Source organism: Gopherus evgoodei, chromosome 5, assembly GCF_007399415.2.
Source record: "Gopherus evgoodei ecotype Sinaloan lineage chromosome 5, rGopEvg1_v1.p, whole genome shotgun sequence".
Taxonomy (NCBI): Eukaryota; Metazoa; Chordata; order Testudines; family Testudinidae; genus Gopherus; species Gopherus evgoodei.
Window position 1 is genome coordinate 23,645,779 of NC_044326.1, and position 13,599 is coordinate 23,659,377.

A 13,599-nucleotide genomic window follows, 5' to 3' on the forward strand; every position below is an offset into this window, starting at 1 on the left:
CCATTTCACTTTAGGAAAGGGAGTGATAAAGATGGATGCCAAGTTAGCATTGATTAACTTCAGTATGTGGTAAGGGGATGAGTGAGAAAAGCTAAAGCAGTGAAGTGCTGCTATACAATAAGGGCTTTCACCAGAAGTGCATGAAATTAAGTTTTAACCTAATGACATACTTCATTTTATTTAGTGTTATAAAAGTTCCAAGGATCAGCAACCTCAGATGGAACTGCTATTGAATGACTGCAGTATCACATACATTCCCAAAGACAGTAAAAAGAAGAAGCATGAGCTGAAAATCACTCACCAAGGAACAGATGCACTGGTTCTAGCAGTACAGAGCAAAGAGCAGGCGGAACAGTGGTTGAAGGTACTGGATGGTTTCTGATCAGTTACATATCTAAAAACATTTCTGGTAATAAAACATTGTGTTCATTACTCAGTATCAATTAATATTAAAAGGTGAGATACGAAAAAGTGACTGTTTTTTAAATTAATGTTTTAGGTAGTTGGGTGTATTTTTCTTATTCAGAAGAATGGCCTCATATATACAGCCTTTGAGCTTTCACTTGCCACTAACAAAATCCTTTCACTTTTTGCCTTGTATGGTGACACTTCCCGAATAGGAATGGCTATGTTTACTAAATTCTGCTGGTCACATGAAATATCACACAGCTACTTTCAAGTGTACAGTTTTATGAGAAACCAGATTTTGAATCCGTGGAGAGCAAGTCATAAGATCTGCTTTGTACCACTAAAGTTTCCGAAACAAATCAGTATTTATTAAAATGCCACATGATGCCAAATATTGAGATGGAAGAAGGACGTTTTCCCCAGTAACTTCAGAATACTGAAATTAGTTTTGGTATTGATTAAAAAAAATACCAGCAAAAGACAGTAAGTTTTAGGTTTGGGGGTTGGATTTTTTTTTAGAATTAATTAACAAGTATCTAGTGATTTGCCTTCAAACAGCAACCCTTGTCTCCCTATTTAAAAAACTAACAAATCTGTTATGAAAATGTTTGCTTCTCTTCAAATGTAGAATTTCTCCCCAAAATGATATTTACTCCTGAAACAGCAACAACACTGCTATCTTGTGATGAATCAAAGCCAGAAATGGTTGTTTTATGCCAATAAAAAGACAATCTTCACCTTCTTTCAAATGAATGCCATGCTTTGCATCATCATATATGCTCCCTCTTAAGCCTGTGCAGTGGGAACTCTTGCTTCAAAGGCAGTTGGCTCCACAGGGCCCAGCATTACCATTGGTGTTTCAAAAATAATAAATTGTAACCAAGGCAGAAAGAGAGGGAAACAATACCAGTAAAGTGTGTCTTAGCTTTCTAGAACACACACAAAAAATGGGGGGAGTAGTTTCTGTAAATTGTGTCTAATGCAAAATAGGTGATGTAGATTGGTTAAAGGTTTTATTGGTATTCCTTTGGCGTGACCTGCATAACTTACAAGAATTCATGGTTTTGCCATTCATGAGTGAAGCAGCTACAATGGGTGCTATGTACGTCGTGGATGAGAGTTGCAGAGATTAGTACACATTGTTCACTTATCTTCTGAACATCCTGGTTTATGGAAGAAATTCTTTGTGCGCATAGGTGAAAATGGTTTCTACCAAACCTGCTGCAGGGCTTGTAAAATCCCTCTTGGCTGGGGCAAGTCAAACTTGGAGTAGGCAAAGGGGGCTGTTGAGCAGAAAGATCCAGGTACTGCTTGTTCCTTTCTGATATAGCAAGAGAACAGTGTAGCCTTGAACTACTGCACCTTTAAGAGAAAGGGAGGGGGGAGCTGTGGAGCAGTTATAGGAGGGGAGAGGGAAGCTGGGGAGCCTACGAGTAGCAGGTGTGGTTGTGGAGGTAAATGGATGAGCTTATGTGAGAGTGGCTGTGAATATGGATAGGTATGAAGATGCATAGCTGCTATGCTTTGCACAGCTCCATGTGGCATTTTATGCAAATTAGTTCATGAGATAATTTGCATATATCCATAAACTTCAGTTTATGATGCACATGTTCTCCCTAAACAGTGGTAGGGGTAGGCTCAGGAGTTGGTCAAAATCTTGACAGTAGAAAGTGGGGGTGTGTCATAACATTTTTCCCAGATCTGGACCTTAGCGTCCAAAATATGGGTGTTAGCATGAAAACCTCCAAGCGTAGTTACCAGCTTGGACCTGGTAAAGCTGCCACCAGCCAGGAATCTATACAGTGCCTGGCGCACTGTGGTCCCCAAAACCTTCCCCAGACTCGGATTCCTTGAGTCTGACAACAAAGGGGAATAAACCATTTCCCGTCCCCCCTCCCGGTGTTCCCTCCCTGGGCTCCTGGAGAGATATACAGAAGTAAGCTCTGTGAATCTAAACAGAGGGACTCCATCCTCCCTGTTTCCAGTCCTGGAAAACACAAGTACCGAGAGAGAGCTAATCTCTCCTCTTCCTCCCTCACCCAGAGGGTAGGCAAAGTCAGGTTAATAAATCTAACACAAAGAGATTTCCCCCCCTGACTTCTTCCTCCCACCAATTCCCTGGTGAGCTGCAGACTCAATTCCCTGGAGTCCCCACTAAAGAAAAACTCCAACAAGTCTTAAAAAGAAGGCTTTATATAAAAAAGAAAGAAAAGGACATAAAAATGGTCTCTCTGTATTAAGGTGACAAATACAGGGTCAATTGCTTAAAAGAAAAATGAATAAACAGCCTTATCCAAAAAGAATACAATTTAACACATTCCAGCAACTACACATATGTAAATACAAAAGAAAACAATATAAACCTATGGTCTTCCTATCTTTGTACTTACAACCTGGAAACAGTAGAGTAGAGAGCTGGAGATAGAAAAATCACTCTCAGAGCCGAGAGGGTCAGACACAAGACAAAGACAAAGAACTCACACCCAAAACTTCCCTCCACCCAGATTTGAAAAAGTCTTGTTTCCTGATTGGTCCTCTGGTCAGGTGTTTCAGGTTACTGGTGTTACCCCTTTACAGGTAAAAGAACATTAACCCTTAGCTATTTGTTTATGACAGGGTGACTGAGCACAGCTGGTGGTAGGGACAGTCCCGATTTTGGGGTCTTTTTCTTATGTAGCCTCCTATTACCCCTCACCCCCTGTCCTGATTTTTCACGTTTACTGTCTGGTCACCCTAGCTGGTGGCTATCTTAGGGGCAGCTGGGCGAGCAGCAGAGCTGAAAGCAGTATGGAGGTGCCTGGAGGGGTTTTTGATTGGCCAGTCCCAGCAGCCTCAACAGTCGCTGGGGGAAGATGCAGGGTGGGAATTGATGTTGGCTGATTGGTTGCTGGGGGTGATTGCTGCTGCTGGGGAATTAGGGTGTGTCTTCTGATGGGTGTGCAGAGGTTTGCTGGTGAGAAGCCTGGTGGAGCTGGATATGGGCAGTTGTAGGGACAAAATAAGAGAGCCTGATGCCAGCTGGGCCTCTCATCTTGCGTTGCTGGTGCCACCACTCCTTCCTTCCACTGGGATCCAGCAGGGGAAACGGTGAGAGTAAAGCCTGCCTGCTCAGCAGGGGCCATAGAGGTCAGAAGGCAGAACTGCAATTCCTACCTGCAGAGCTATGGGTAGGTGTGACAGTGTTGCCAAATGAGTGTGTCCCATGACACCTGTCAGCTCTGTAGATGGATACAGATGTCTGTGTGAAGAAGAGGGGGGAGAGGAAAAAAGTGGAAGAGGAACTGGAGAGCATAATGTAGCAAAAGAAATGAGGAAGGTACATAAGGGGAGGAGGGAAATGGAAGGGGAACAGATGACACTTCAGGAAAAAAATTAATCCTGAGCTATGATAGGAAAGAGAAAAAGCGGGATGAAAGCAGAAGGGGAAAGAATATATAACAAATCGAGACATAGTTAGAAGTAGCACTTTAAAATGTATTAAAGGAAAAGATAATTGGCAATATGTTACTGTAAGTACATGACTCAGTAAACAAAGGCACAACTGTAGCAGTACTGAGCATGTCTTTTTGTGCATGCAGAAGTGCAGGTATGTTTCAGTCTGTCTAGAATGTTTAGTCCAGTTTTCAAGTTCTGTTCTAGCAGCATGCCGTGTGTTGTAGTTTGTCCTGGAAATGCAGGCTTCTGAGAAACAGGATTTTGCCTTTTTCACTCTGTTTTGTTCAGTGTCTAGAAATGTGGAAGTTCCCAGTGCAAGTACTGCAGTTTCAGATCCTAACCAGATTACTAGTATTTATATTGGACTTTGCTGTTCTCAGATGTGAAGGTCAGTGAAGTAGTGTGGGAAACTATCACTTAAGCTATAGTGGCTATTTTAAAAAACTTTTAATTCAGCAATTTAAGAGCATCTAGAAGTCTGAATACATAACAATCCACCCAACATTCTCTATGCTTTGCTCTGATGCAACCATATATGGTACTTATTTTCTTAAGAATAAATTGTATGTTTCTAAACACGATTTGATTAAACACACAAGAATTTCCTATGGAAAGAGAAGTGAAGAGCTGTTTCAGCGGCATAACTGCACGATGACTTGCTGAATGGAAAAATAATCTGTAATTCTCTGTGCCACCAGATTAGCCTGTGTTCTGCTCTTTAATATCTCAGGCAGATTTCAGTGTGCCACCTTCCTCCTAATTGCTTAGAAGTTTGTGGCAGGGATGCACCGCCACCAGGAGCCAAGAACCTGCTCCCTATCTTCCCCTCACAAGTCTTCCCTTATATCCTCCACCCCCTGGGCCAGTCACCCACTCCCCATCCACCTCCTGTAACCCTTCCCCAGCCTTCTCCATCCCTCCCAGGGCCAGGGACTCCTGACCCACACTTCAGTTCTTTTCCAGGAGCCACACAGCTCAACCCAGGCCCCACTGCACTTCTCACCCCCAAGCCTGCACCTCTGCCTGGTCCCCAGGCCACTCATACCATTCCAGATGAGCTCTTCACTGTACAGGGCCATCGCAGTGTGAGTCCAAGTTAGCAGCCAGGGCAGGTGCTGAGAGCTGCCCAGGCACCAGGGTCTGCAGAGGTTGGGCGCTGAGCAGCAGATGTGGGCTGGGTGCTGACATGGAGCCAGGCAGGTCACTGCTTTGGGCAGACCTGCCAGGAGTAGCTCTGAGCCACTCAGTGCCTGAGCTGCATCTGCAGCCACAATCGTACCTGCACTAGGGGTGGGGAGCAGCTAATAGAACATTTCCTCAGCAGCCCATCTGCGGTCCGCTTCCTGCTCCTGGGAGCCCCAACTGGCAGCTCCACCAGCCTCATCACCTGCCACCACTCCTGAAGGAACCAGGGACGGTCCTGAAATCTGCCATCCTAGGCAACTGCCTAATTTGTCTGTGTCTAGAGCAGCCTCTGACCTCAGGATCTGATATTTGGATTTTCATAGAAAGTAACAATGAGCTCTTATAGGCTATTTATAACACCAGTACTTTTTAAAAGTAGCGCTGAATAAGTGTCCTGTTAATTCATTTAACATTTCATGAACACTGATTGGAATCTGTCCTGCATGCGCATATGGCAACTGATTGGAATGAAATGGCATTAGTCTGTCACATTCTTTTTCAAAGGAATTTCATTGTAATTAGATCATACTAAATGCTTATTTCCTGTGTTGTTCTAAACTTGGATTTTGCAATGCTGAATGCATTGGCACTTATCAGGCTTTCTTTCATAAAACATGTTTAATGTATTTATTTATATATAAAACAGTCTTCACAGACACAGGCAGAGATAGTTATTTCCACATACAGGGCACATTCCTACTACTTTTAAAAAAAAAAAAAAGGCTTTACAAAATTGTGTCTGTGCTGAGAGTGAAAGACTAGGCAATCTGCAGAACATTTGGAGACAGATTGACAGTAGTTTATTCAGTTCCATCACTCTACAAAGCTTTTCATTAATAAGCCTATTTCAAGTACATGGCAAGGCTACTGTCCTCTCAACTTTCAAGACTACAACTGTGCTATAACATACTCCATACTATACAGTACAAATTGCCTGCTTCAGAACAATCTGAAAGCAGTTTGTGCTGTGCTCGCAGCATCTCAGTTTTAGTCAATTAGAAATACTACTTTTCAGTGGAATACAGTGGTCAGATGCATCAGATTTCAAGTTGCACTGTTTTGCAGCTAATTTTCTTTTTACTCTTTACCCCATAACTCCCTGGCTACGTCTACACTACAGCATAAAATCAAAATTACTAAAACCGGTTTTATAAAACCGATATTATAAAATCGATTTTATGCGTCCACACTAGGGCACTTTAATTCGGTGGTGTGCGTCCATGGTCCTAGGCTACCATCGATTTCCGGAGTGGTGCACTCTGGGTAGCTACATTAAAGGAATGAGACCAATAACTTTGATTTCCGTCCACACTAACCCTAAATCGATATGGTAATATCGATTTTAGGGTTACTCCTCTCGTTGGGGAGGAATACAGAAATCAATTTTAAGAGCCCTTAAAATCGATTTAAAGTGCCTTGTAGTGTGGACGGGTACAGAGTTAAATCGATTTAACGCTGTTTAAATCGATTTAACTGTGTAGTGTGGACCAGGCCCCTGTGAGCTCCTGCAATGTGTGTGGATGTGTGCAGGAAAGGACAATACTGGGAATGAGTTCACTGTGTTGTATTGGGAGGAGTGGCTTGGGGACTGGGGGGGATCCTCCTTCTACAAATAGATGGGGAAGCATTTTTATTGCTGAAGAGCTGCTATTGATTCTTCCTGGCTGTCAAAAGTGTTGGAGTTCTTGACCAAACATAGCTCTTTCCGGACTGTACCAGATTATTTCCCCAGTGAAATAGATCATTGACTTCAACGGGCAGATGATGGGGCCCTCAATTTCCCTGTCTTTCAATCAGCTGGGAGGCACTCCCTCCCATGATCTCTGTCCCCAGCATGTGATTTCTAGATTTGATTGTCAGACAGGGCAGAGTCATAGACTCCGCCACTGGGAAGTGCCACAGTTTCAGGGTACCTGCACCTGTATTCTCCCTTTGTGGTCCCTCAGGGGCACCCACCTAAAGTTTCAAGCTCACAACCATCACCTCTCTTGGGCAGACACTGGCATCCCTCTCCCTCCTGGCCAGGGGTTTTAAGGCTGCACAGCCCCCTACCATACGCTGTGACATCCCCCGCAAGCCAGTCTGCCTAATGGCTGGAACTTATGCATTGCTTATTTTTCAAGGGCTATGACCGGTATATTGAGCAGTTACAGGTGACCACACAGCACATTCTCAGCAGAGTACATTTATTTTAAGGACAAAGCTTTACAGAGAAGACATATCAAAACAATAAAAGTTCTCACACACTTACTGATAAACATAGCAGAAATGATGCATCACTCCTTTGGGCCCAAAGAGGTCCAATCCTTCAGCCAGTCTGGGACCTTTCCTTAGACAGAATATCTTGTCCGTTTGCCCAGTTAAAATGTGGGCCTGCAGTTAGGGTTGCCTACCTTATAATTGCAGATGACCAAACACTCTTGCCCCACTCCTTCCCCAAGGCCCCGCCCACCACTCACTCCACCTCCCCTCCTTCTGTTGCTCGCTCTCCCCCACCCTTGCTCACTCGCTTATTTTCACTGGGCTGGGGTAAGGGGTTGGGTTGTGGGAGGGGATGAGGGCTCTGGCTGAGGTTGGGGACAAGAGGTTTAGGGTGCTGGAGAGGATTCTGGGCTGGGGGGAGTGCTGAGGCTTTTGGAGTGTGGGAAGGGGCTCTGGGCTGAAACGGGATTGGAGTGTGGGAGGGGATACAGGCTCTGGGCTCAGAGTATGGGCTTTGGGGTGGTGCTGGGGATGGAGAGGTTTAAGGTACAAAAGGAGGCTCAGGGCTGGGGCCAAGGGGTTGATGTGAAGGAGGAGGTGAGACGTGTTGGTTCCAGGAAGGAGTTTGGGTGCAGGATGGGGCTCACGACTGGGGCAAGAGATTAAGGTTTGGGAGGGGATGAGAGATGCAGGCTCCAGACAGCACTTACCTCTGGTGGCTCCCAGGAAGCAGCGACATATCTCTCCAGCTCCTAGGCGGAAGGGCAGCCAGGAGGCTTTGCGCACAGGTGCCACCCCTGCAGCTCCCATTGTCTGCAGTTCCCAGCCAATAGGAGCTGCAGAGCCGGCACTTGGGATAGTGGCAGTGTGCGGAGTGCCTGTGGCTGCCGCCAAGCTGGAGGTACATGCCAGCCACTTCCCAAGAGCCCCACGGAACCAGGCAGGGAGTCTTCCAGTCCCACTGCATTGCCAACTGGACTTTTAATGCTGACCACAGCTGCCAGGGTCCCCTTTCAACCAGGTGTTCCAGTAAAAAGCCAGACACCTAGCAACCCTACCCCTAGCCTGTTTACACTGATCCTTTATATGTCTTACACTCTTTGTTCTAGGTCTCTGGAAACCTGAAACAGTATTTTCAGGCCACCCAAAGGACAGTGTTTCTCTGGTGTTGTTTACAAATGACCCCGTACTGTTCGTAGTTCATGCATGAGTTATATAATGTAGAACACAATCATACATGACTCATTCATAAATCAATACAACACTACTTAAAGATACTGCATGGGGTTGCAGTCTCTGAAACGGGGAAGATCTACACAGCCATGTTAGTGCTATGAGGTATCTGAGGTTGGTATTGTTTTAGTGTTAGCAGCCCCACACTTTGAAAGTGCAGCAGAGCAGCTGATAGTTCTGCACAATAGACATTGCATAGGCCAGATTTAAGTTCTATATCCCCATTCAGGAATTGCTTCACCCATGGAAATGCAGCCATGGCTATATCCAGCACACTTAGTTTCCCAAACTTCTGAGACTATTGTACTGTTTAGACAAGAGGGCTGATTGAATCCTGATTTTCCTCCTATCAGAACACTTCCATATCCACCTATCAAACAGGGATGCCATCTTCTTAAAAAATATGAACTTGTGGGGCCAGCTTAGAAGCCAAGCACAAGTTGTTCTCATGCAAGGATCCAAATTTAAGTCTCAAGCTACACCTCTACCCTGATGTAACGCGGTCCTAGGGAGCCAAAAAATCTCACCACCTTATAGGTGAGATCACGTTATATCGGGTTTGGTCCAATACAGTGTACCAGCAAGAGCCGGTACGCCGTGCCAGACCGGACCAGCTTCTCCAGCAGTGATTTAAAGGGCCTGGTGCTCCAGCCGCTGCAGGGAGCCGTGGGCCCTTTAAATCCCCACCGGAGCTCTAGCAGCAGGGCTCAGGCAGGGATTTAAAGGGCCTGGGGCTCCCTGCAGCGGCTGGAGCCTCTGGCCCTTTAAATCACTGCCTGAGCCTGGCTGCCAGAGCCCCGGCGGGGATTTAAAGGGCCCAGGGCTCCAACTGCTGTGGGGAGCCCCGGGCCCTTTAAATCCCCGCCGGAGGTCTGGTAGCGGGGCTCGGACAGTGATTTAAAGGGCTCGGGGTTCCATGTGAATTCAGATATAACACGGTAAAGCAGTGGACCTCCGGTGGCGCTTTAAAGAGCCTGGGGCTCCCCACTGCTTTACCACATTCTATCCGAATTCGTGTTATATCGGGTCACATTCTATTGGGGTAGAGGTGTAGTACTTTTTCCTTTAGCCTGAAGAGACCAAGATCAGTATCTGGAGAGAGGAGGACTGGTCAAGTGATTTTCCTCTGTGGCCTGAAGAAATTGACTTTATTCTTTATAAGATGTAATTTTGACAATATGCATTACTTTATTTAAGGAACTGATTTTAAAATGTCAATTCAAATATGGTAGAAAAAATAGAACTCTAGTACATGCATAGATAATTTTAAAGAATTCTATAGAGATGACACCAGAAAACAGCTGAGAAATCTGAAGTCTAGACAGCAAACCACATAGGCAGTTTCAGGCTTACCAGCTAAAGAATGCTTGGTTGAAAGAATAGCTGATGTCACCACTATGTCAGAATTTTAGAGCACCAAGCCTAACCAGTACAGATTCCAGGCTGCTATAGAGATTACATCAGTAACACTGAATTGCGCCTATAAACATGCACATGAAAAGATGTGCACAGTTACTCTTTGTGCCCCTAAAGTGAGCTTTGTCAATGGATGTTTGAGAATATGCATGTGTGCAGCTATGGATATGTTCTGAATATTTGTTCCAATATATCCAATTGGCTGCGAGAAATTACAGTTGTTTAGCATGCCCCAAAGAGGTAGCGGATGAAGAAATAAAATTACTAATAAATGGTATTACAACAATATACTTCCTTTAGTGACTTCATTCATGCAGGTAAATGGATTCTGTGTTGCAAGCAACCCCTTCATATGAAAACTGGTCTTTGACTAAAAAAACAATTTTATTCCAAAGATACTTAAGATGTCTTTGGCCTTAAGGTCCAAAATCATGACCATTACAGAGACGAAGTAGTCATGAAGTCCATCCTCTAGCCATTATAGTATTGCTTGCTAGAGTGTGTTTTCTAATGTTTGGTCATCAAGCACTATGTGAAAGACAATCTAAAAAATCCATTTTATCAAAATATATTCTTTTTTTTAATAATGTTATGCATTGTTTGGATAAAGTTTCTTTAGTTTAATATTTCCATCTATACTGCTGTGATTCCATCAGCTTTCATAAGCTAAGCAGGGTTGGGCTGGGTCACTAATGGAAAATGTTGATGGTGTACCTAGATGCTTCTGGAAGTAGAGTTCTTCGAGTGCTTGCTCATGTTGATTCCATTCTAGTTGTGCACGCGTCCACATGCACAACTGTCAGAGACTTTTGCCTTAGCAGTATCCATAGGGCTGACTGTGTCACCCTCTGGAGTGCCGCGCTCATACGACAGTTTATCAGGCGCCACCGGCCCTACATCTTCTCAGTTCCTTCTTACCACTCATGACAGTTGGTTGGAGTGCCTGGTCTTGCTTGGCAAGAACATGAGTGGTTCTTCACTGTTTAGATCGTTCCCCTTTATTTAGCTGAGTGATTAGTTAGCTGTTAAGTGCATAGTAGTAGCTTAGTAGTTAGAGTCCCAGCTGGACTTTGTCCCGAAGAGGGACATGCCCCACTCCCCAGGCTCCAAGCCGTGTTCCGATTAGTGACCTTCACGAGAGTTGTTTGAAGTGCCTAGGGGAGCCCCACAGAAAAGAAAAGTGCTGGAACTGCAAAAATTTCCATCCCCAAACTCAAAAAGAATGGGATATTCAATTGAGGGCCCTCCTCATGGAGGCTGCTCTGTGCCCAGCTTTGGAGCCCTTGCACTTGGACTCCATGCCCGGTACTTCGGCATAGGCACACAGTGCACTGCCAGCACCGGGATCCACCAGGCATCTTTCCCCCTCTCCGGTACCAAAGAAGTTGTCTAAATCAACTGGGCCACAGTCATCATGCAAGGGGACTTTGGGAAAAGGATCTGTGTTAGACCTCATGCCTGCAATGGTGGCTCTCTGGGGTACTGCTTTGGTTGGACCCCCAGCACAGCCAGGGAACAGACTCCAGGGAGAGGTAAGGGGGTCCCGGCCCATTGCAGGGACATCTGCGCCTGAAGTGGGCCTGGCGGCCAAAGAAGAGTTAGGCCAACTGGCATCGCAGATACCTGGCCACGTGGCGGATCCCGGCAACACACCAGTTCAGACGACCAAACCAGCTGTAGGACCACCCCTAACAACCATGGGACATCCCCGGACTGCAGGTATTGTTCCCCTTGCCACGGTCAAGGACCCTGATCCTGCAACCTTGGTCTCCAGTCAGGAGGCCCAGATCTCAGATGCCACTTTCCCCACTTACAAGACATGGAACTCTGGAGTCGCAATGCTGATCCTCATACACCCAGTACCGACAGTCCTCCCACCAGAGATTGCCAAGCCGCAGGTTACCATCACCTCGCAGATCTCCCAGTTGTCAATCTCCTCTAGCACAAGACCGTTCCTGGTTGCGACACCAGTCACCGGGACCTGATACTGTTCTTCAGGCAGACACCAGCCCTCACCTTCCCCGCACCGCCAGCAAGAGTCAGTTGACAGACTCAGGCTTCCACAGCCCTGCCCTGGTCACTGGAAGGGCAGTGGTCTGGGTCGGAGGGACAGTTCAGTCTTCCTTTGTAAAGAATGAATCATCCCCTATCTGGGAGCCTGCAAGGTGCCCACCCTGTGGCAATACTGGAACTCATGGGTGTGCTTCTTATGCCCGCACCGTACTCCCATTGCTCCTCCCAGATGGCTTTGGACAACATACCCCTGGTGCAGCCTGCACCAGTGTTGAAACAAGGGGCCAAATCCGAAGTGGTGGTTTCAGGGGAGGCTCCAGTGGTCGAAGAACTGTCCTGACGCAGCACAGGGACGCTTCCCTCCCTCCAGCAGTGCAGTTGTCCTCGTAGTCCCCAGACGAGACGGTGGCGGGGCCCTCGCAAACCGGCAGCCCCTCCTCTTCCCCCCCAATGACTTCAGGGAGCACCAAGCCCTGCTTAAAAGGGTGGCTGCCAACCTGAACTTGGAGATTGAGGAGCTAGCTGAGGAGGCAATGTCATCCCCTCCTCTGCCCCAGCCCAGGTGGCATTGCTCGTTCACCCAGGGGTCCTGACGATCACCATGTCAGGGTGACAGACCCTATCTTCCATTCTGCCCACATCCAAGAATGTGGAAAAGAAGTATTATGGGGGTTGAATATTTATACACACCCTCCCCTGGGGTCCCTGGTCATATCTGCCGTCAATGAAAGGGCCAGGTGGGTAGCATCTCCACAAATAAAGATGCCAAGAGCCTGGACTTATTTGGCAGAAGGATTTATTCAACAGCGAGCCTCCAATTTAGGGTCTCAAACTATCAGGTCCTGCTTGTCAGATACAATTTCAACCTGTGGGACTCAGTCAGCAAGTTCAGGGAGAGCCTCCCATATGATCGGGCACTGGAGTTCACCACTCTGGTGGAAGAGGGCCAGGCGGTAGCTAGGGGTGCCCTCCAGATGGCTTGCGATGCCACAGATTTGGCATCAAGGGTGGTTGCCTCTGCAAAAGCCATGAGCAGAGCTCCTGGTTACAGACCTCCGGGTTGTCCCAGGAGATGCAATCTACCCTCCAGGACCTCCCTTTCAAGAGAACGGGGCTTCTCTCAGAGCTGACTGATGCAAGGCTCCATGGCCTTAAAGACTTCTGGGCCACCCTCCACTCCTTGGCCTGCATACTCAGCAGACTAAAAGGTCATTCCGTCCACCACTGCCTCTGCCATCATCAAGGTCTTGGGGTGCCCCTAGATCCAGTCCCTACAAAAAGAACAAAGACGGGGTTTTAAGCAATGCCACCAGTCATCATCTCACCCGTCTGCCCAGTCTGGTCCTTCCAGGGACCAAGGCAGCCAAAAGCAGTCATGTTTGAGGGTGCGCCTGAGGACAATGCCCCAGTCACTGCAACGGATCTGCTCGCCGTCTTCCTCCACCCCTTCCAATCAGTCTGGTCCCATATCACCTTGGACCACTGGGGGCTCGACACAGTCTCGTCAGGCTATACCCTGCAGTTTGTAGCTGACCAATCCTTCTATCCTCCTTCTCCGTCCCTCTTTGGGGACCCTTCTCACAAGCAACTCCTCATTCAGGAGGTCTTTTAACCTTACACGGTTTTCTGCAAGGACAAGGTCCAACTAAGACTGCACCCAGCCTTCCTTCCACAAGGTAGTCTCTCAGTTTCATTCAGGCCAAGATA

At 46.7% G+C, this 13,599-nt stretch overlaps 1 protein-coding gene across 4 annotated transcripts in view; it reads left to right on the plus strand.

The window, feature by feature from the left end:
• Positions 1 to 13,599, plus strand: part of AFAP1 (actin filament associated protein 1) — a 183,784-nt gene that overhangs the window by 123,740 nt on the left and 46,445 nt on the right. For all 4 annotated transcript variants that reach the window (XM_030563808.1, XM_030563811.1, XM_030563810.1 and 1 more), the window contains one exon: positions 185 to 364. In XM_030563808.1, coding sequence (XP_030419668.1) covers positions 185 to 364 — 180 coding nt within the window. The remainder of the gene's footprint in view (positions 1 to 184; positions 365 to 13,599) is intronic.